The sequence below is a fragment of the Carcharodon carcharias genome, chromosome 13, assembly GCF_017639515.1.
Source record: "Carcharodon carcharias isolate sCarCar2 chromosome 13, sCarCar2.pri, whole genome shotgun sequence".
Taxonomy (NCBI): domain Eukaryota; kingdom Metazoa; phylum Chordata; class Chondrichthyes; order Lamniformes; family Lamnidae; genus Carcharodon; species Carcharodon carcharias.
Window position 1 is genome coordinate 49,652,343 of NC_054479.1, and position 22,877 is coordinate 49,675,219.

The 22,877-nt window shown below is 40.9% G+C and overlaps 1 protein-coding gene across 3 annotated transcripts in view; it reads left to right on the top strand.

The window, feature by feature from the left end:
• Window positions 1-22,877, top strand: part of c13h12orf43 (chromosome 13 C12orf43 homolog) — a 58,931-nt gene that overhangs the window by 11,071 nt on the left and 24,983 nt on the right. For all 3 annotated transcript variants that reach the window (XR_005944815.1, XR_005944814.1, XM_041202761.1), the window contains exons 2-5: window positions 7,023-7,077; window positions 8,762-8,860; window positions 16,309-16,370; window positions 16,752-16,842. Coding sequence is in view for 1 of the 3 variants with exons in the window: in XM_041202761.1 (XP_041058695.1) it covers window positions 7,023-7,077; window positions 8,762-8,860; window positions 16,309-16,370; window positions 16,752-16,842 (307 nt within the window). In the remaining 2 variants the exon portion in view is untranslated. The remainder of the gene's footprint in view (window positions 1-7,022; window positions 7,078-8,761; window positions 8,861-16,308; window positions 16,371-16,751; window positions 16,843-22,877) is intronic.

Here is a 22,877-nt window from a genome sequence, read left to right on the forward strand (position 1 = left end):
AACTTGAGGGATATCAAGATTAACACACCATTTTTGCAATTGTATTAGAAGGAAAAAGGTAGTCAAGCATTATGTCAGCCCTTTAAAAACAGATGGAAAGTACAAATGGAAATTAAGAAAATCACATTTGTTGAATAATTACTTTGTATCAATCTACACAGAGGAAGAGGTTAATATTCCTGACATGCCGGGAAATTAATAATGAATCAAGGATTGAAACTTCTTGAAAAATACTGAAAATAGTATTAGAAAAAAATAATGGCATTAAAGACTGACAAATCTGTGGGTCTTGATATTTCCAACCCAATATTTTAAAGTGAATGGGCGAGGAAATTGGTGATTCTTTAGCTGTTCTCGTTCCGGAATTGTCCCTAGAAATTTGAAAATTACAATGTAACTCCATTATTTAGGAAAGGTAAGAGGGTGAGAGTAACCAGAACTTTATAGACCTGTTGGTGTAACATCTGTTTTGGGAAGTTATTGGAATCTATGATTAAGCATAAAGCGAATGAGCACTTGGAAAAATTTAAGCTGGTTAGAGCGAAGCAACATGGATTCATAAAGGGTAAATCATCTAACAAACAGCATTGAATTTTTTGAGGAGGTAACTAAATTAGCATACAGGGAAATGTTTATATATTCTTTAGAAAGCAATTCAATAAGGCTCCACATGAGACAGGTAGCTAAACTGAAAGTTTATGGAATTAGAGGCAAGTTATTGACCTGGCTAGGTGATAGAAAACAGAGAGTTGAGATAATGGATATTTACTCAAATTGGAAAGATGTAACTAGCAATGCCCCACAAGGCTCTGTGCTAGAGCCTTAACAATTCACTATATTTACTAATGTTTCAGGCATTGTAATGGAAAGAATAAGCCCATTCATTCAGCATTCATGACCCTGAGCTTCCTGTCAGTTGCCATTTGAATCCCTATCTTTTTATCTTGTAGCAGTGTTTCAATGAAACTTGTGCAAGTTCGAGAAACAGCCGCTCACCTTTTAACTCAGCACTTTTTATGGCTTTCTGGACTCGGCAATGAGTGCAACAATGCGAGAGCATAACCTTTGCCCCATTTTGTTTTGTGTCTTTTTTTTGCTGGTTCAGTTTTTTCTTGTTTCTTTCTTAATCTCTATATTTTGCACTTGGATGACTGCTATCCTGCCATTCACATATCATCTAGACAGACCTTTTGTTTTTTTTAATTGTCCTGTTAGAATTCCCTTTGGCTTTTGTACAATGAAGCTTTAGCCATTTAATCTGTCCTGTACTTCACCCTGTCACAGATCTTCCCAATTTTTCTTTTTCTCCCTCCCTCTTTCACTTGCTCAAAACCTAGTATATTTCTAACTTTCTTCAGTTCTGATGAAAGGTCACAGACCTCAAATATTATCACTGTTTCTATCTCCACAGATACTGCCTGACCTGCTAATTATTACTTGAATTAAATTTTCTGATTTTATTTCAGATTTCCAGCATCCACAGTATTTTGCTTTTGTGTTACAATAGAAAGTCTTACATCTAAATTTGCAGACGACAAAGATTAGCAGTATAGTAAACAGTGTGGACTGGAGCATAAACTAACATTGATAGATTAAGTGAGTGGGTGAAACTGAGGCAAATTTCAACGCAGGAAGTGTGAGGTCATCCATATTGGACAAAAAAGGTTAGATCCAAGCATTATTTAAATGATGAAAATCAAGTAACAGTGGAAATCCTATGAGATTTAGGGGTTCATGTACGCACAGCACTAAAATGTAGCAGTCAGGTACAAAAATAAACCAAAAGACTAATGGAATGATGGCCTCTATAATTAGAGGAACAGAATGTAAAGAGGAGAAAATTTTGTTGCAGCTATACAAAGGCCTGGTTAACCACATCTGTACAGCTGCGTAGAGTTCTGGATGTTTAGAAAGGATATATTGTCCTTTGAATGCAGATTCACCAGAATGCTACCAATGTTACCAAGTTTAGATTATAGGGTGAGATTACATAAGAAATAGGAGCAGGTGTAGGCCATTCGGCCCCTCAAGCCTGCCCCGCCATTCAATAAGATCAAGACTGGTCTGCCCCAGGCCTCAACTCCCCTTTTGTGCCAGCTCCTCATAGCCCTCGACTCCCCGATATTTCAAAAATCTGTCTACCTCCTTTTTAAATACTTACAGTGATCTCACCTCCACAACTCTCTAAGTAGAGAATCCCAGACATTCACTGCCCTCTGAGAGAAGAAATTCCTGAGCATCTCAGTTTTAAATGAGTGTCCCCTTATTCTGTAATTATGTCCCCTAGTTCGAGATTCCCCTACTACTTGAAACATCTTTTCACCCCGTCTACCCTGTCAAGCCCCCTCAGAATCATGTACGTTTCAATAAGATCACCCCTCATTCTTCTAAAATCTATTGAATAAATGCCTAACCTGTTTAGCTGTTCTTGATAAGTCAACCCCTTCATCCCAGGAATCAGCCAGGTGAACCTCTTTTGAACTGCCTCCAATGCCAATAAATCCTTTCTTAAATACGGGGACTAAAACTGTACACAGTACTCCAAGTGCGGCCTCACCAACACCCTGTACAGTTGTAACAAGATTCTTCTATTTTTAAACTCCAACTCCCTGAGCAATACAGGCCAAAATTCTATTTGCCTTCTTAATTACTTGCTGCATCTGCATGCTAACTTTTTGTTTCATGCACAAGAACACCCCCAGATCCTTCTGTGCTGCACTTTTTTGGAGTTTCTCTCCATTTAAATAATAGTCTGCCTTTTGATTTTTCCTACCAAAATGCATGACCTCAAACTTTCCTACATTAAACTCCATCTGCCAAGCTTTTGCCCATTCACTCAACCTGTCTATATCCCCTTACAAATTCCTTATGTCCTCATCACAACGTGCCTTCCCACCTATTTTTGTATCATCAGCAAATTTGGATACATTACACTCTGCCCCCTCCTCCAAGCCATTAATGTAGATAGTAAATAACAGGCCCTAGGACTGATCCTTGTGGCACTCCACTAGTTAGGTCTTTCCAAACTGAAAAAGACCCATTAATCCTGACTCTCTGTCTTCTGTGTGTTAACCAATCCTCAATCAAAGCTAATATATTACCTCCCAATACCATGAGCTCTTATCTTGTGCAATAACTTTTTATGTGGCACCTTATCGAATGCCTTCGGGAAATCCAAATACATTACATCTGCCGGCACCCCTTTATCAACTCTGCTTGTTATATCCTCAAAGAACTCTAGCAAATTTGTCAAAAATGATTTCCCTTTCACAAAACCTTGTTAACACTGATTGCATTAAGCTTTTCTAAATATCCTGCTATTTCTTCCTTAATAATGGACTGTAGCATTTTCTCAACAACAGATGTTAGGCTGACTGGTCTATCGTTTCCTGCATTTTGTCTCCCTCCCTTCTTGAACAGGGGCATCACATTAGCAGATTTCCAATCTGCTGGGACCCTCCCGGAATCCAGTGAGTTCTGGAATATTTCGACCAATGCCTCCAATACTTCCGTAGCCACTTCCTTTAAAACTCTTGAATGCAGGCCATCAGGTCCTGGTGACTTGTCTGCCTTTAGTCCCATTAGTTTCTCAAATACTTTGTCCCTCATGATAGAGACCGTTACAAGATCTTTCCTCCCGTGAGCTCCTTGCTTATCTGATATCTTTTGAATGTTTATAGTGTCGTCCACCGTGAAGACCGCTGCATAATATTGGTTTAAATTATCTGCCATTTCCCTGTTCCCCATTCTCAGTTCTCCAGTCGCATCCTCCAAGGGTCCCATGCTCACTTTAGCTATTCTCTTTTTATATACCCATAGAAGCTCTTGCTGTTTGTATTTATATTTCTTGCCAATTTACTTTCATAATCAATTTTCTCCCTCTTTATTAGCTTTTTAGTCATCTGCTGCTGGTTCCTAAAAAAAATTTCCAATCCTCAGGCCTACCACTAGTTTTCGCCAATTTGTATGCCTTTGTTTTTGATTGGGTACTCTCCTTGACCAACTTTGTTAACCACAGATGGTTCATCCTTCTCATCAAGTCCTTCTTTTTGACCGGGACAAATTTTTGCTGAGCATTTTGAAACCTCTGCCACTGCTCATCCACTAACCTTTCCCTTAGTCTATTTTCCCAGCCCGCTTTAGACAACTTTTCCTTCATGCCTCTGTAATTGCCCTTATTTGAGTTGAGGACATTGGTTTGAGATCCGAGTTGCTCGCCCTCAAACTGAATTTGAAATTCTACCATGTTGTGATTGCTACCCGCTAGATAGAGGATCCTTAACTACAAGATCTCTTATTAATCCTACCTTATTACACATTACTAGATCTAAAATAGCTTGTTCCTGGGTAGGTTCTGCAACATATTGCTCTAAGAAACAATCCCTGATGCACTCTACAAATTTGTCGTCCATGTTACCCATGCCAATCTGATTTGTCCAGTCAATATGCAGATTAAAATCACCCATGACAATTGTAGCGCCCTCCTTACACGCCTCCATTATTTCCCAATTTATACTTTGTCCTACAATGAGGCAACTCTTCGGGGGCCTATAGACGACTTCCACCCATGACTTCCACCCCTTGCTATTCCAACCAAACTGATTTCACGTCACAATCTATTGCACCTATATCTCTACTCACCACTGAACTGATGCCTTCCTTTATTAATAAAGCTACCCCACCTCCTTTTCATTTTTGCCTATTTTTCTGGAACCTCAAATATTGAGTTCCCAGTCTTGGTCATCCTGCAACCACGTCTCTGTAATAGCTATCAATTTATATCTATTTATTTCTATTTGTGCCGTCAACTCATTAATCTTCCTACAAATGCTGTGTGCATTCAGATAAAGAGCCTTAAGCTTTGACTTTTTACCATTATTACACATTCTGGTCCTAACTTCTGCTGCACTCTTCTGCTTATATTTTCTGCCCCTTCCTGTCACATTTTGATTATCGTTCGCCTTTTCACTACCCTGCACCTCTGCTCTCTCGTTTATTTTAGATTTTTTAAACCTCCCTTCAGTTGAGCCCTCTCCCCCACTAATTAGTTTAAAGTCCTATCTACAACCCTATTGGTCCCAGCATGGTTCAAATGAAGCCCATCCCAATGGAACAGCTCTCTCCTTCCCCAGTACAGGTGCCAGTGCCCCATGAATCGGAACCCATTTCTCCCACACCAATCATTGAGCCACACATTTACCTCTCTAATCTTATTTACCCTACGCCAATTTGCACGTGGCTCAGGTAGTAATCCGGGGATTATTACTTAAAGAGATTACTTGAGATTACTTGAACTAAATTTGTATTCCCTGGAAAGTAGACGTTTTAAGAAGATTTGATTGACATTTGAAAGGAATTGATAAGGAGATCATTAGTGACTTAGTCAAGGTGCTGTGAAAGATAGAGTGATGGCAGAGATGGGCATAGAGTTGGATGGAGACAACACATTACGATCATAGGAGCAGGAATAGGCCATTCAGCCCCTTGAGCCTGTTCCACCATTCAATTAGATCATGGCAAAATCTATTGATCTCAAATTTAAACTCATTAAATGAGCTAGCCATCTATTGGTAGTTGGAGGGATTTTATTTTTCTGCTGGGGGTAAAATCTTAAAAGCAGCATGAGGCCTTTCAAGAGAGAAGTTAAGAAATGTTTCTTCATGTGAAATGTGCTTGCAATGTGGGAACTCTCCCACAAAACCTAATAGATGGCTAGCTCAATTAATAATTTTAAATTTGAGATCAATAGATTTTGCCATGATCCAATTGAATGGTGGAACAGGCTCAAGGGGCTGAATGGCCTCCCTGCTCCTTTGTTCGTAATGTGTTGTCTCCACCCAACTATATCCCCATCTCTGCCATCGCTCTATTTTTCATAGCACCTTGAATAATCCATTAATGATCTCCTGAGTGACCCTGACTTTGAAATGACCTCATGTAAAATTTAACAAAGTTGATTCCTTAATCCTCCTCCCCATCTTTCCTCTGTGGTCAACCTCTGTTTGGTCCACTCCTACTTATCCTAACAAATTCAGCAGATTTCCTGTGACAGCTTCTTTTGTGTGTCTGTATACTCACCCTGGGTATATCCCAAGGCTTCATGCTTGGCCTATAGCACAGGAAGTCTGTCTAGTCTGTGACAATATTTTTGTCAAATGTGTGACACCTAGACTAATTACACCTTCCTCATTCCAATACCCTTCATTATTCCTTTTTATCAAACAGCAAGCATTTTTGAAGGGATTTATGGATTCTGCTCTGAGTAACAGTTGGTGGCAGAAAATTCCATATTCTAGGGCTACCATTGATCACAGGAAATAACCTATCAATAGTTAACCCTCATTATTTGCGAAGACATTCTCCCCTTATCGTCTAACCTTTAAATGTCTGCTTGGTTCAGTACTGGCACTACTGCTTCTGAGTCATTTTCTCTACATGTCCATCCATGGTCTCGCGTTCTTGCCTCCAAATCTGTAACCTCCATTGGACTTTTGTTTTTACTGCATGCACGATGGACCCCCCCCCCACAGTTCTGGTCTCCTTTGTATTCTTTCCTCCCTCCAGGGCACCACAGGGAACTCAATTATCTCGGCCCCAATCTCTGGAACACTCTTCCTAACACCTCTACTTCTACCCTTACTTTGAACACCTCCTCAAAAGGTGCCTCCTTGATCAGGTATTCATTCACCATGCAAATCCTCTTCCCGTTATTTCCTTGTGTCTAATTATATTAATCCCTGTGAAGTGCTTTGGGCCATTTTATTTCATTTTAGATATAAATGCAAAGTGTCATCTGTGCTTATTGAAAAATTGTATGAAAATAGCTTATTTTTTCCTTCAATTTTATTCTACATTTCTAATAAACTTCCTTTCGATTTTTGCTTCCTGGCTACTTTCCACATATTTTGAAGAGAAATTTGTTCATGAGTATCTCTCTGCCAAAAACATATACAATTCACATTACAATGCAGTTTCCTAGTCATAATCCTGACAGCTCCTTTTTATTTTTTTCCCTTTATTAGCTGGGACCAGTGAAGATGTAAAGCATATTTCAGTATTAACAAGACCAAGTCTGAGGTACATATACACAATTTTGTATGTATTTACAACTGCGTGATGTTTTATGTTTTAGTTAGCACTAAAAAGAATGTTAAACTTTTTAAAAAAATTGTAATGCTCATTCTTCATTTCCACTTTATAATACATAACTCATAAAAGAATTGGATTGTAATTTGCTGGAAGTTCCAATAAATTCCACACAATACATCTTTGGGTAAGGTCCATCGTATCACAGCAACACAGAATCTATGGAGATATATATATATATATATATATATATATTTATCATTGTTGGGCCAATCTTCTGGAAGTTCTTCCCTAATAATATTGTAGGAACACCATTACCCCAAGGATCGCAAGGTTGAAGAACACAATCCACAACCACCACGTCTGGGCAACTAGAAATGCACAATGAATACAGTCTTGCCAGCATCACCCAAATGCCAAGAACAAGCCGTTGAAAGTCAAAGAAACGTGGCTGCACTCTTGAACCTGTGCATATGTTGGAAAGTCACAATCATGACTTACTTTTTTGGCTGTTAGACTAAGCCTGCTAGATTGAGATGGTCCACATGAATACACCATTGAAGGAGTTCAGCTGGCCTCTGGACAGAGAAAAGGGCAGCTTGTGGTGTTGACAAACACCATTTACGTCTGCTGATGGGAAACCTCCTGCCTGATGTTCTCTCATCACCAATTACATCCCTCTCTTGGCCAGTGTCTTAGGTTGAGATCAACTGTTCACAACCTTGACATCCATTTTAACGCCAAGCTAAGCTTTGGACTCCATTTTTTCTCCACCCAAAAGATTGCCTACTTACACTTCCGTAATATCACCTGTCACCACCTGGGTGTCAGTCCCTCTGCTACCAAAACTAAACCATGATGTTGCCACCTTCAGTGCCCTCCTAGCCTGCCTCCTCTCCTCCATAAATTGTAGCTCATCCAATACTCTGCTGTCTTACCCTAACCTGAAGCAAGTCCTGCTCACCCATCAACCTGCATTCATTGACCTTTATTGCTTCCGTGCCTCCAGCATCTCCGATTTAACATTCTCGGCCTCTTGTTTAGATTTCTTTGTGGCTATGCCCTTCCCTCCCTGTAACCTCCAAAACTCTCCCTTTTCACCCCCCATCATTGCCAACCATGCCTTCAGCTGTGTAGACCAGAAATTCTGGAATTCCATCCATACTCTTCTTTCTCCACCTCCATTTAAGACTCTTCTTAAGTCCTACCTCTTTAAGGACACTTTGTTCATCTCCGAAGAAGAGTCATATGGACTTGAAACATTAACTCTGTTTCTCTCTTTACAGACGCTGTGAGACCTGATGAGTTTTTCCAGCATTTTCTGTTGTTGTTCAGTACCAATGTTTGCCTGATTATGCTGTCTGATCTATATTAAAAATACTATGAAAATACAAGTTGTTTACAATTTCCAAAATTGTGTAAAATACTTATTGTTATTAGTGCATTATTAAATTGGTTTTCTGGATTTCTCAGTAGATGAGTGTTGTACATTGGAATTACACAAATTTACAGAATTAATTAACTATTAATTCATGCTATTGGAATTCAATTTCAATAATAGCTATAAATATTTGCTTTTGATGCAGTAATACAAGCAGAGTCCTTAAAGCTTTCACGTGAATTCACAGTGGCTATAGTGTTCCTCACTGAGATCTTGTTTTGTCCTCTCCCTTAGGCAGAAAGTAGATGATCACCAGAATGATGGAAATGAGCTGCAGACAACACCTGAATTCCGATGTCATGTTGCTAAAAAGCTGGGTGCCTTGTTAGATAGGTAGGGAGAACGAATATTCTTACAGTGAACTCTTGGCGGTGCATGTAACCAGTAAAAATGTCACTCTGCATTCCCAGGGCAGCCAAGTGTTTCTTTCTCCAGAGTGCAGTTTGCTGGAATTAAGCATTTCTTTGCTCACCATGAAGGAACAGTGTCAAGTATTAACTACTAAGAGGAATGAACAGTTCTTGTTTGGAAATTAGTTGAAAACTAATCAAAGTTGGGAAACTACTTGTTTATGTTTTAGGTCCATAAATGTAGAAAATATCTGTGCAGTGTCAGACGTATCAGTAAAATAGGAGCTCTGATATTTTATTGCAAAACCTGATTTCTGTTACTGGGAGGATGCTGTTAAATTTGCAAGGCTTATTTGAATATTTGGTAGTGAAAATTAGGTAGTTCAGGAGCAATATAAAATTGAACTGTACTAACCATTTGACGTTACACACATACTAGCTTTTAACCTTCTGATAGCAGCTGTCTCCACTTGAATACATAGTGGAGTTTTTTGATTTATGCTCTGTCCTAAATTGATTCCTGGTCCACCAATATCTAGATTATAAAAATCCTCATCCTTGTATTCAAATCCCTCAATGTCCCCGGCCCTTCAAATCTCTAACTTCATCCAACGTCACAACTCTCCAAGAACCTTGGTTTCTCCAATTCTAGCCTCTTGCCCTTCTTCATTTGGCCCACCATTGGTGACTGTGCCTTCAGCTGCCTAAGCTCCTAATTCACTCCCTAAACTTCTACTCTCCACCTGTGCTCCTTTAAGGCACTTTATAATCTACCTCTTTATCACCTATCCTCTTTTCATAAGATCCAGTGTTAAATGTTGTCGTGTTATGACCCTGCGAAGCACCTTTAGGTTTTTTGATACATCATGGAACTATATAAAAGCAGGTTTTCCTACAGCTGAAAGAGACCAGGAGCCAAAAAGGAAAGTAAATCTTGTTAACTTTGTACATACAGGTGAACTTTGCTTATCTGTATTCTGTTATGCAAAATAATTTTTGTGGGAATTGGAGCTTGGTTTTGCAAAGCAAATCTGGGATGTATTTGAATGTATTTACAAGTAGTATTTGTTCCCGCAACTGGTAGAATTTAATATCCATGTACTTCTTTTATTTGACTTTGGGCAGGACAGCAACATGAATCAGATTTAGGACCAAGAGACCAGCACAACTTGGTCAGCTAAAGTTTTTTTTTCAAATTGAAAAATGCCCGTCTAACCTCTATATCCAGGGAATTTGATTAATTTATAAACTATACCAATCAAAAACAAAAACAAAACCTCAGTATGTGAGACTTAGTGTAAGAAGGCTATCCATCCTTCACCTCTTTTTATTTTATGAGGAGAGGTATTCTCCACCAATCGTGGCAGATAACCAAGATTACACTGCAGAAGTTTTTTTTCCTACAATGAGCTAAAAATTGATAAAGAGAAGGGATTAGAAAGGCTGGCTGCATTTAAAAGTTCCTAAGTCACCAGCACCAGATGGGATGCACGTAAGGAAAGTAAGGCTGGAAATTACGAAGGCACTGGCCATAATCTTCCAATCCTCCTTTGATACCCGAGTGATACCAGAGGACTGGAGAGTTAACTTTCGGAGGTGTGAAGGCTTTGGAGGGGGTTCAGGAAAGATGTAAGAGATCGTTTCCAGGGATATTATGTGGATCGACTAGAAAACTGGAGATTTTCTCCTTAAAGAGAAGGTTGACAGGAGATTTGTTAGAAGTATTCAAACTCATGAAGGATCTGGCCAAAGTAGATAGAGAGAGACCATTCCAATTGGTGGGAGGATGAGGACAGAGGAAACGGATTGTCAAAAGAATCACCGAGGAAAAGTTTTTTTTTATGCAGTGAATGCCTGGGATCTGGAATGCTCTGCTTGAGAGTATAGTGTGGATAGATTCAATCATGGCTTTCACAAGAGAATTGGATAAGCACCTCAAGGAGAAAATTGACATTTTTTTGTCGAAGTTTTTTGTCTTACACTCATCAGGACAATTCACAAGAATACCAAATGTAAAGGGAACAACAATTTATACTGTATGAGAAAAATTTTAACAGGTGAAGTTAGCTGTTTCACGCTGCTGCTATGCAACAGCACCACAAATGGTATTTGCCATTAACAGGATGCTGTTGTTAAGCCAAAAAGACATTCTGCCTATTACACAAATGCGTAATGTGATATATGAATTTTTGTGGCAGTGTGATGCTAGGTACATTGGTTGTACGTCCCAAAGACTGGTGGATCATATCAAACAGCATATACCTTCCACTGTTTGCAATGGGCAAGGTACAGACTGTACTCAATCAGCCCGTGCTTGGAAAACTCAAAACACAGTGCCCAATATTAGATGTGATTCTGCAATTGGACAACATTTGCTAAATAACCCTCAGCCTGCTAAGAATTATGCTGACAACTAACGTAAGATTGTCAGTCGGGCTCGCAGTGTGGCGCATCTGCATGTACTGGAAGCTACATATATTAATACACAGGGCCCTTTTTTTTTGCAGACAGAAAGAACATGTACACACATTGTGCCTGTTTCAGCTAAACAAAATAAGTTACAGCCATTCGCTGGTTCATTCCTCAAGCCAATCAGGATCAAAGTTGCCTGGTTTATATTTCAAGCAATGCTTGGCAGTTAGCTGGTCAGTGACCATTTACCAATGCATTCTCCATGGCAATGCCTCTACCAATCAGAGCCCACTTACCAATCAACCAGCACCCTCTTCTCGTACAGTATATATTGCTGTTCTCTTTACATTTGGTATTCTTGCAAATTCTCCTGATGAAAGCAAGAAGAAAATCTTTGACAAAAAATGTATCTTTCTTTCAGCAATACTCAAGTTCTATACTACCAAACAACTATTGATAAACCTTTTACCAACTGTTGAAAATAAATTATTTGAACTAAAAAAAACCCAGCTTAACAGCATCTTAAATATCTCAGGACTGGGGATGACAGTGCTAGTAGTCCTTTCCTGGGATTGAATATCCTGCTTCTGTGCAGAGTTCCATCCAATAAATGGACAACGTTTCCCTAACTGGGACTGACAGCTTTTGGCTGTAAAACTGTAAGAGGGCAAATGCCATAACACTTGCACATAACACTTGAAGGTTCAGAAAAACCTTTAATGTTACAACCATTGTTTCTGCTTGTTATACCGGCTTTATCAGAGGTAACTGTAAAAAACATGGGTAGTAACAGTTACTTTTTGTGCCATGCTGTAAGCCATTGCAGTCATGATGAACGTTCACAGTCACTTGGTAGTACAGAATTTGAATACTGAAAAGAGAGACTTGTCGCCAAAGCTTTTCATCTTGTACTCTTCAGGACAAATGGAAGAATGCCAAATTTCAAAAGATCACAAAAATTGATCCTACAAGACAAAAGGGGTGCTAATTGGTTGGCAAGTCGACTCTGATTGGCCGAGGCATTGCCATGGAGAAAGCAATAGGGAACTAAAGGCTCCCCATGTTTCCAGGTGATTCGCAAAAGGTGCAAGGCTTGAACATATTCCTTTTGCTTGAAGAGAATGGGCCCCTATGTATGTATGTTGCTTCTAGCAAGCATAAATGAGCCACATTATAAGCTCGCCTGATTATCTTAAATTGCTTGTTAGTGTAGCTATTAGAATCACAGAATCATACAGTGCAGAAGAGGCCCTTTGGCCCATCGAGCCTGCACCGACATGTGAGAAACACCTGACCTACCTACCTAGTCCCGTTTACCAGCGCTTGGCCCATAGCCTTGAATGTTATGATATGCCAAGTGCTCATCCAGGTACTTTTTAATGGATGTGAGGCAACCCATCTCCATCACCCTTCCAGGCAGTGCACTCCAGACCGTCACCACCCTCTGGGTAAAAACGTTTTTCCTCACATCCCCCTAAAACTTCTGCCCCTCACCTTAAACTTATGTCCCCTCGTGACTGACCCTTCAACTAAGGGGAACAGCTGCTCCCTATCCACCCTCTCCATGCCCCTCATAATCTTGTACACCTTGATCAGGTCGCCCCTCAGTCTTCTCTGCTCCGATGAAAACAACCCAAGTCTATCCAACTTCTCTTAAATGTTTCATCCCAGGCAACATCCTGGTGAATCTTCTCTGCACCCCCTCCAGTGCAATCGCATCCTTCCTATAATGTGGCGACCAGAACTGCACACACCACTCCAGCTGTGGCCTCACCAAGGTTCTATACAACTCCAACATGATCTCCCTACTTTCGTAATCTATGCCTCGATTGATAAAGGCAAGTGTCCCTTATGCCTTTTTCACCACCCCACTAACATGCCCCTCTGCCTTCTGAGATCTATGGACACACACGCTAAGGTCCCTTTGTTCCTCAGAATTTCCTAGTGTCATGCCGTTCATTGAATACTTCCTTGTCAAATTACTCCTTCCAAAGTGTATCACCTCACACTTTTCAGGGTTAAATTCCATCTGCCACTTATCTGCCCTTTTGACCATCCCATCTATTTCTTCCTGTAGCCCACGACACTCAACCTCACTGTTAAACACCCAGCCAATCTTTGCGTCATCCGCAAACTTACTAATCCTACCCTGCATATAGTCATCTATGTCATTTATATAAATGAAGAATAATAGGGGACGCAGCACACATCCCTGTGGGGTACACCACTGGACACGGGCTTCCAGTCATCCTTCTGTCATCAACCTCTGTCTCCTACAACTAAGCCAATTTTGAATCCACCTTATCAAATTACCTTGTATCCCATGTGCATTTGCCTTCTTTATAAGTCTCCCATGTGGGACCTTGTCAAAGGCTTTGCTGAAATCCATGTAAACTACATCAACTGCACTACCCTCATCTACACAAGTGGTTTGTTAGGCATGATCTCCCTCTGACAAAGCTATGCTGACTATCCCTGATCAAACCTTGCCTCTCCAAGTGGAGATAGATTCTCACCTTCAGAATTTTCTCCAATAGTTTCCCTACCACTGACGTGTGACTCACTGGCCTGTAGTTCCCTGGCTTATCTCTACAACCCTTCTTAAATAGCAGACCACATTAGCTGTTCTCCTGTCCTCTGGCACATACCCTGTGGCCAGAGAGGAATTAAACATTTGGGTCAGTGCCCCTGCGAACTCCTCCCTTGCCTCCCTCAGCAGTCTGGGACACAAATCACCCGGACCTGGAGATTTGGCCACTTTTAAGCCTGCCAACACCTCCAATACCTTGTCACTCCCTATACAAATTTGCTCAAGAACCTCGCAGTCTCTCTCCCCGAGTTCGATACCTTCATCCTCATTCTCTTGGGTGAAGATGGATGTGAAGTAAAAAAGAGATAAAAACAAAAATAAAAACAAAAAAACTGCAGATGCTGGAAATCCAAAACAAAAACAAAAACAGAATTACCTGGAAAAACTCAGCAGGTCTGGCAGCATCGGCGGAGAAGAAAAGAGTTGATGTTTCGAGTCCTCATGACCCTTCGTCAGAACTTGAGTTCGAGTCCAAGAAAGAGTTGAAATATAAGCTGGTTTAAGGTGTGTGTGTGGGGGGCGGAGAGAGAGAGAGAGGTGGAGTGGGGGTGTGGTTGTAGGGACAAACAAGCAGTGATAAAAGCAGATCATCAAAAGATGTCAACAATAATAGTACAAAAGAACACATAGGTGTTAAAGTTAAAGTTGGTGATATTATCTAAACGAATGTGCTAATTAAGAATGGATGGTAGGGCACTCAAGGTATAGCTCTAGTGGGGGTGGGGAGAGCATAAAAGATGTAAAAAAAAATAAAATAAATACATTTTTTTTTCCTTTTTTTTTCCTTTTTCTCTTTTTATAATGGAAATAGGTGGGAAAAGGAAAATCTATATAATTTATTGGAAAAAAAAAGGAAGGGGGAAACAGAAAGGGGGTGGGGATGGGGGAGGGAGCTCACGACCTAAAGTTGTTGAATTCAGTATTCAGTCCGGATGGCTGTAAAGTGCCTAGTCGGAAGATGAGGTGTTGTTCCTCCAGTTTGCGTTGGGCTTCACTGGAACAATGCAGCAAGCCAAGGACAGACATGTGGGCAAGAGAGCAGGGCGGAGTGTTCTCCCTGCTCTCTTGCCCACATGTCTGTCCTTGGCTTGCTGCATTGTTCCAGTGAAGCCCAACGCAAACTGGAGGAACAACACCTCATCTTCCGACTAGGCACTTTACAGCCATCCGGACTGAATATTGAATTCAACAACTTTAGGTCGTGAGCTCCCTCCCCCATCCCCACCCCCTTTCTGTTTCCCCCTTCCTTTTCTTTTTTTTCCAATAAATTATATAGGTTTTCCTTTTCCCACCTATTTCCATTATAAAAAGAGAAAAAGGAAAAAAAAAAATTATTTATTTTATTTTTTTTTACATCTTTTATGCTCTCCCCACCCCCACTAGAGCTGTACCTTGAGTGCCCTACCATCCATTCTTAATTAGCACATTCGTTTAGATAATATCACCAACTTTAACTTTAACACCTATGTGTTCTTTTGTACTATTGTTGTTGACATCTTTTGATGATCTGCTTCTATCACTGCTTGTTTGTCCCTACAAGCACACCCCCACTCCACCTCTCTCTCTCTCTCTCTCCGCCCCCCACACACACACCTTAAACCAGCTTATATTTCAACTCTTTCTTGGACTCGAACTCAAGTTCTGTCGAAGGGTCATGAGGACTCGAAACGTCAACTCTTTTCTTCTCCGCCGATGCTGCCAGACCTGCTGAGATTTTCCACGGATGTGAAGTATTCGTTCAACACTCTACCAATGTTCTCTGGCTCCACCCATAGATTGTCCCCATGGTCCCTAATGGGCCCTACTCTTTCCTCAGGATTGAGCGCTCAGGATTGTTCAACAAGTGCTGCCCAATCATGGAATCATATCTAACAGTCGACATTTTGCTTGGGTTTTGCAAGCGTGGGCTGATTTAGTACAGTCTGTATTCTGCCTTTCATTAAAAGCTGGTGGAACATGTTTGATTCAATCAGCCAATGGTTGGGGCATTTGGCCTACCTACCTGGCATTATGTCAACACTGAAATTCAGACACAATGTTGTTCAATTGTGTGGTAGGCAGATTGACCTTTTGGATGATGGCAGCATCCTGTTCGTGGAAAATTCCACTTGCATCGTCGCTGCATAGTGGCTGTGTGAAACGGCTGTTGTTCAAAATTGGCATCCTTGCATTTGTTCTGATGAGTGCAAGACAAAAAGCTTTGGCAACATGTCTCTCTTTTCAGTGATCAACATTAAATTCACACTTTGTATAATTATAGTGTAGTCTTTAGTAAAGCTTTGAATGAAGAACAGACTGCAAACAGTGATAATTTAGTCTATCTTAAATTGGATATTGCTTTGAACTAGATGGAAGCTAGCTGTGTTTATGAGCATAGAGGTGCAATTCAATTATATTCAATATTTTTAATAGTCTGTTTTATTTTTCAGTGTCATAACTGTTCATGATTCTGGACCCTTTCCACAGCAGCAAGTAAGGGATGATGCTGAAGGTAATTTGATAAACTCCTGTTTACACAAAGGATTGAAGCTTTAAGGTTGGTAAATGAAACATATTCCCTTTCAGGAACTGTCATCAAGGACGGTCACAGTACACAGAAAATAGGTCCCTCTTTTCTGTCCCAGTAATGACCCTCAGCACATTGCTAAGGGCAAACGTATTGCAACAGTGTGACATGGTTCGATTTCCCATACTATCCATTCCATGGCCTCTTGCGAATTAGGTTTGCCAATTCACGCTGGCTAAATTATGTTTGTCAAAATTTTATTTGTGTAAAGCCAACTGAAAAAGACCTTCATTTCAATGATCTAAGTTGGATTATTTCTTTTTAAAGATTTGTTGGGCTTCAATTTAAGATGCCTTTATTTTACAGGCTTTCGTTTATTTTCTACTTCTGTACCAGGGGATTCCAGAAATGTAGAATCCTCATCTCCAGTTAAACGAAAACCTCCACCCAGTTCAAGGTAATGTCTAATTTTCAATAAACTTGCCGATTCTGTCAGAAGTTTCTAAACCATGTTGGTTTCTTCGTAAATTTGCAAAGAGAGCTAAATAGAATATGATAGACCAATACTTCCCAAACATTTTCTCACATCGACCCCATTTTAATGCATGAAAGTAATATGACCCCAGAGTGAGAGCAGGAGTGGGAGTTGTTGAGCAAGAGCAAATGTCTACAACCATTTGGAAGACTCTGCTGGCACCTTGGAGCTATGAAACATGTGTGTGTATGTAATGGAGCCTCGACACTGATCCCAGGATTGTCCTGCCATTTGCCATAGCGATCATTCAAAGTGCCTCCAACTGCACATTCAATGTACCTCCTCCATTACGAGCACTTCCAGGAAATCCCCTATGAGTCACTTGGAGCACTGATCTGAATGAACAATCGGGACTGTGAAAAGCTGTCAAATTGACAAATTGGTTAAGGAAAAATTTGCAGGGTCTCTGCTTGATATTCGCCACAATCCCAATAGAGAACAAAATCCCTGTTTGGGAGTCCCTGTGGTAGGCAGCGAACGTTTGTGGTTAATTCTGCCTTCAGCTATATACTTGAGGTTTAACACTGCAAGATTTTTTCTGGCAATCACATTGAAGTACAATGCAGCTGGGCCACTAGCACGTGAATCCAAACTTGCAGCTTCATTCAGCCGACAATACTTGGAGCTGCCCTGGAGTTGGGGGCTAAGAGAGCGAGAGGATTTTTTATCACTTGTAGATAAACCTCAGAGATGGACAAACACCTGTAGTGCAGAATAACACCAAGGTTGAATTTTCTAGAAAGGAGATTAAATAATTCAAGAATAGTTAAATTAGCAGTACAAGTTAGTTGACCATCAAGAGGGGTTTAAATATCAAAAAACTCCAGCTGAAAATTAAAATTAAGAGGTTAATCTGGAAAAACGTTTTCGCCCAAAGAGGAATAGGCTTGTGAAATAAGTTTTTGGGGAAGTAGACCTAGTTAGTGGATTTTGCTACCTAAAAATCCCTTCCTAACAGGCCCTGTGGCTGCACCAACACCACATGGACTGCAACAGTTATATAGCAAGGGCTAAATGAATGCAAGTTGTTGTTGGATTCACAAGGCACTCAGGAGATGAATTCCTATTTCCACTATATAAGTGTTTTCTAAGCTTATTTAGCCATAAATAACGAGACAAATTTTACCCTGGACATGTTTTTGGATTGTGAAGATGGGGTTGATTGATGTAAAAGGACTTTTTGTGAGCCCAGTAGCAATTTTCCATTCTTAAACATCCTTGTGAACCACACCAATTTAAGGAAGTGATGTCCATGAGAAACCTAAAATGAGCAAAGAAATCACAGCCAAACCTCATCTGTTTCTGCTTGTTCATGATCGGTTGGGCAGGGTTTTGGTATCATCATTTGAGTGCAAGCTGCCTGGCTTTCTGAAGATTGTTGCAATACTGGGTGCCATCCATGTGCTTGGTTCTTTAAAGCTTCTACAGTATGGGAGATCAAAAACCTGGGGGCCAAAGATGAATTTGCATTGATGTTGGGGGAACCTGAGGGGAATCAGAAGTGAATTGAAATGCGACCCTCAAAAGTGGTAACTTTCAGCTTCAAAGTGAATGGAGTTGATGAAGTTTCAAAATTCTTGCAGCCCTGCAGCTGGTATCACTGTGAACTGTAACTGTCATTTGGAAATACTTAATGGTGAAAAAGACAGACAGACTTGCATTTATACAGCACCTTTCCCAGAACCTCGAGATGCCCCAAAGGCATTTTCCAGCCAATAAAGTACTTTTGAAGCGTCGTCACTGTTGCAGTGTAGGAAATGCGACAATCGACATTGTGTGCAGTAACCTCCCAATAAACAACAATGAGATCGGTGACCAGATTTTTAAATTGTCATGGGATGTTGCTGACAAGTGGCGCACTTATCGTCTGTCCCTCATTTCCCTTGAGAAAGTGGTGGTGAGCTGTCTTTTTGAATACTACTGAGTTGCTTCCAGGGCCATTTCAGAGGGCAGTTATTAGTCAACCACATTGCTGTGGGTCTGGAGTCACATATTGGACAGACCAGTTTTTAAAAAAATGTGATCAAGGAATGTAGACATTGCTGACAAGGTCAGCATTTTTGACCCATCGCTAATTTGCCTTGAGAGAGTGATGGTGAGCCACCGCCTTGAACTGCTGCGGTCCCTGTGGTGTAGGTACACCCACAGCCCACAGTGCTGTTAGTGAGGGAGTTTCAGGATTTTGACTCAGCGACAGTGAAAGAAAAGTGATGTTTCCAAGTCAGAATGCTGTATGACTTGCAGGTGTTGTTGTTTCCCTTTACCTGCTGCCCTTGTTCTTCTTGGTGGTACTTGCCATGGATTTGGAACATGATGTCAAAGGAGGCTTTGGCAAGTTGCTGCAATGCATCTTGTAGATGGTTCACACTGCTACCACTGCACGCCAGTGCAGGAGGGAGTGAATATTTAAGGTGGTGGACGGGTTGACAATCAAGCGGGCTGCTTTGTCCAGCATGGTGTCAAACTTCTTGAGTGTTGTTGGAGCTGCACCCATTCAGGCAAGTGGAGAGTATTCCATCACATTCCTGACTTGTGCCTTGTAGATAATGGACAGACTTTTGGGATTCAAGAGGTGAATTAGTCACAGCAGAATTTGCAGCCTTTGACCTGCTCTTCTAGCCACAGTGTTTATGTGTGGAATTTATTACCCCCTCCCAAGCTGAGTTGGAGCATTGGGGGGCATTTAATCGGGCGGGAGGGTGATGATAGGTCCCCACCACCTTCCTGTCCCCGCCTTGATTTAGACTGGAGTGGGAAAGTTTGTCAACACTTTCCCACCCTGCTGGCAAATGAAGCCTTTAAGTGGGCAATTAATGTTCACTAAGGGCCTCAGTGGCCAGCCAGGATACTGCCGATGTGGGAAACCCAAAAACGAAACCATGTCGGGTTTGCTTGCGGGTTCCTCTTTGAAAGGCACTCAGTGCCTGATCGAGGAATCTGGCATCAGCAGGAGGAGGAGGGTTTGGTGGGGGGGGTGCCCACTGGAAGCCACCCCCTGCCCTTGCTGCCGACGACTACCCACATCCTACAGCCTCTCCACCAAGAGTGGCGCACATTTTGTGGTATTGTCCCTTAATTTCATCTGTTTTCCACATCCTGTCTGTTGGCTTTCCCTGGGATGCCATTTGTTGGGTATTTTTTGACCAGTGGCTAGGACACTGCTGGGGAGGTTACTCCTGCTGCTGAACTTGGTGTCTTTGGTTTTTGTGCATGCGCATTGTCCACCCGGCTACAAAATGGGCAATGAGTCCGTCTGCTCAAAGCATGTAGCCAGCTTTAATAGTTAACTCAGGATCCTTTGTTGGTTGTAGACCCCAACAGAATTTTAGATATCAGTGGCACGCTCTGGTATTGCACATTGAACAGTGGTATTGTCTACCTGGCCCTCGGGCTGCTTGCAGCCTGTAACTTGTCTTTCCTGTAATACACTGCCACCTCCCTCCTGCCTGCTGCCTCCTCCCCACTCACCGCCCCTCCCGCTTGGTGCCTTGCTCCCCAACCCTCCTGCTCGCCGGTTCTCCTGTTGCCATTTCCCCCCCTTGGCCCTCCCACACAGCCGCTCTTGTGGGAGGGTGGGGTCAGGTAGCAGGAGGGTCTGCAAAAGGAGTGTCGAGGCAGGAAGCGTGAGCAGGGGGAGCAAGGAGATTGGGCAGTAAAATAGAACATAATCGTTTCTTTTTCTTTACTTTCCATTAAAAAGCATTCTGTGATTTATTTAAGACTGATAACCTGATGTAGTTTTATTTACAATATCTGAGAATGGATTTTTAATCACCAAAATGAAAACTTTTAATAAGTATCCAATCCTCCAATTGTGAGTAATCTGAATTAACATGACTGAAAATTGCTTCAAAAACTGTATCAAACCATTTAATAGTTTAATTGGTGAGCACTTCTCAGTTTCTTAGTAAGCAATTTTGAAAAAACTTTTAAAATGTGCCAAGTGCCAGGGCACCTCAGAAAATGAGTGCAATTTGAAGAGCCTTCCTGAACCAGTATGTTGGTTAGAATCTTACAATTCTGACCAGTAATTAACATAAGTATTGTAAGGATTATTATTTGTTGCCAAAAGTTTAAAAATGAACTGCCGCAAACAATATCAGGCAGAAGACAAGGGTGCAGTGTATTAGAAAAAGTAGAGAAGTTATGCTCAATGTATAGTGAGCCTTGGTTAGGTCACACTTGGCGTATAGTGTACAGTTACTAATGTGTTTATTTCTTATAACGATTTTTTTGTGTTTTACATACCAAAATACCTTTTTGAAGAAATAAATTGCAATGAATCTATAAATTCTACCTCCAGCCCGATTAAGATTTTTCAATTTCCCAATAGGCCCTCACTATTTTTCTCATGAATACCATTGGCATAGAGTGACCTAACCTGTGGTCCTTAAAGGAACAGCTGCAGATCACCTTGAAAACAGACCAAAAATCACACTGCCTTTGATATTTGTGGGGACAGAAAGACCGTGAACACCCCCCAAAGCAGTTTACTGCTACGACATTATTTTGAAGTGAAGCCATCACTGTTGCTTGTTCATCTGAATCTTCAGCTCTGAAGGACATCATTCAATACTAACATCTTTCTCTCTACAAATGCTGAAATCTCTAATGGGTATTTCCAGCTTTTTCTGTTTTTAAGTCAAATTAACATTTTCAGTCTAATTAATGCCTCTGAACTTTCCGTATTGAACAGTTTGCTGTTTCTCTACTATGGCTCAACAGCCTTAGTTTTCTGTTCCTTTAATCAATTCTGAAAAAGGAGTAGCTTTTTTCTGTATAGCATTTTTGGAATCACAAAATATGTTAAGTTTCAATGAGGATTTTAGCAGTGAAATTCAGTTGGGAGGCTGGCCAGCTGTATTTAAGATAATGTAACAAAACCTCTGCTTAATATTCAGCTACAGTACCAAATGTAAGTTGTGTTTCCTAGAGTTTTCAGTTTTAATGCTACTGCCTTTATAATTAATGACTTCATATTTGAGCCTTGGATTTTCCCTACCTGTTTGATAAAGAAGGAAGTGTATCTTACTAAGCCATCAAGTCCCACCTCTTGATGGCGCATATCTAATTGACTGCAAACATCACTAACTGCAACCTGGCAACTGACCCAAGTGGTGAAGTCCCAGGTTTTAAACTTCCATGGAAAATCTGGACAGCCCTCAACTGCTTGAGGACAGGCCAGGGATGACGTGACCACCTGCTTCATAGTGGAACATGGGAAACAACTCAATTTATGACTGTGGCCATCCAAGTCAGATCATTGTCCATGTCCTGAACTCCTGCCCTGAGAGATCCATTCCTGGTGGTCATCACAACCATTCACACTGTGTCAGCTGAAGTCATTGAATGGATTGTTAACCTTGACCTCAAAGTATAACTGCTTACCCAGCCAATCAAAACATACTGCAGTGCTGGACTAAGTCTATGCTAAACATTTGCTACAATAGAATTTCGGTTTAAAGAAATCAAACTGCAAGTGGCTTGCTAATTGTCTTTGCCACATCAATAAGTGAAGTACATGTGTATTAACCTTTTGGTAGTTCTTTCAGGGTTTTGAGATGGGAGGATAATAAAGTATTTTAGATGCAGTGGAAATTTGTACTTATTTGTGCCCTGGTCGTCTTGGGTTTTACCTCCGATTTTGCACAAAATGTGAAGTCTGCGTCAGATGAATCTCCAGAGCTGCAGTTTTAAAAGGGCTGCTAGAGGTCACTGTGCACTGACAACAGGAGAACCTGTCAGGCCCATCAGTTTAGATAGTTACCTGTTTTTAATCACTAACCTCTGAGCCCACAATAGAATCCCCACAGCTTTGTTCAATTGCTAGTGTGAAATCTGTAGATGAGTAAACAAGAGAAGAAAGAGAGCCTGATTGGGAGTTCTTTAAATGGCCTTTTCTTTTTGTTTCGATTTATTTCTCTGACTGGATTCTTGTTTATTCCCACTCCTCTATC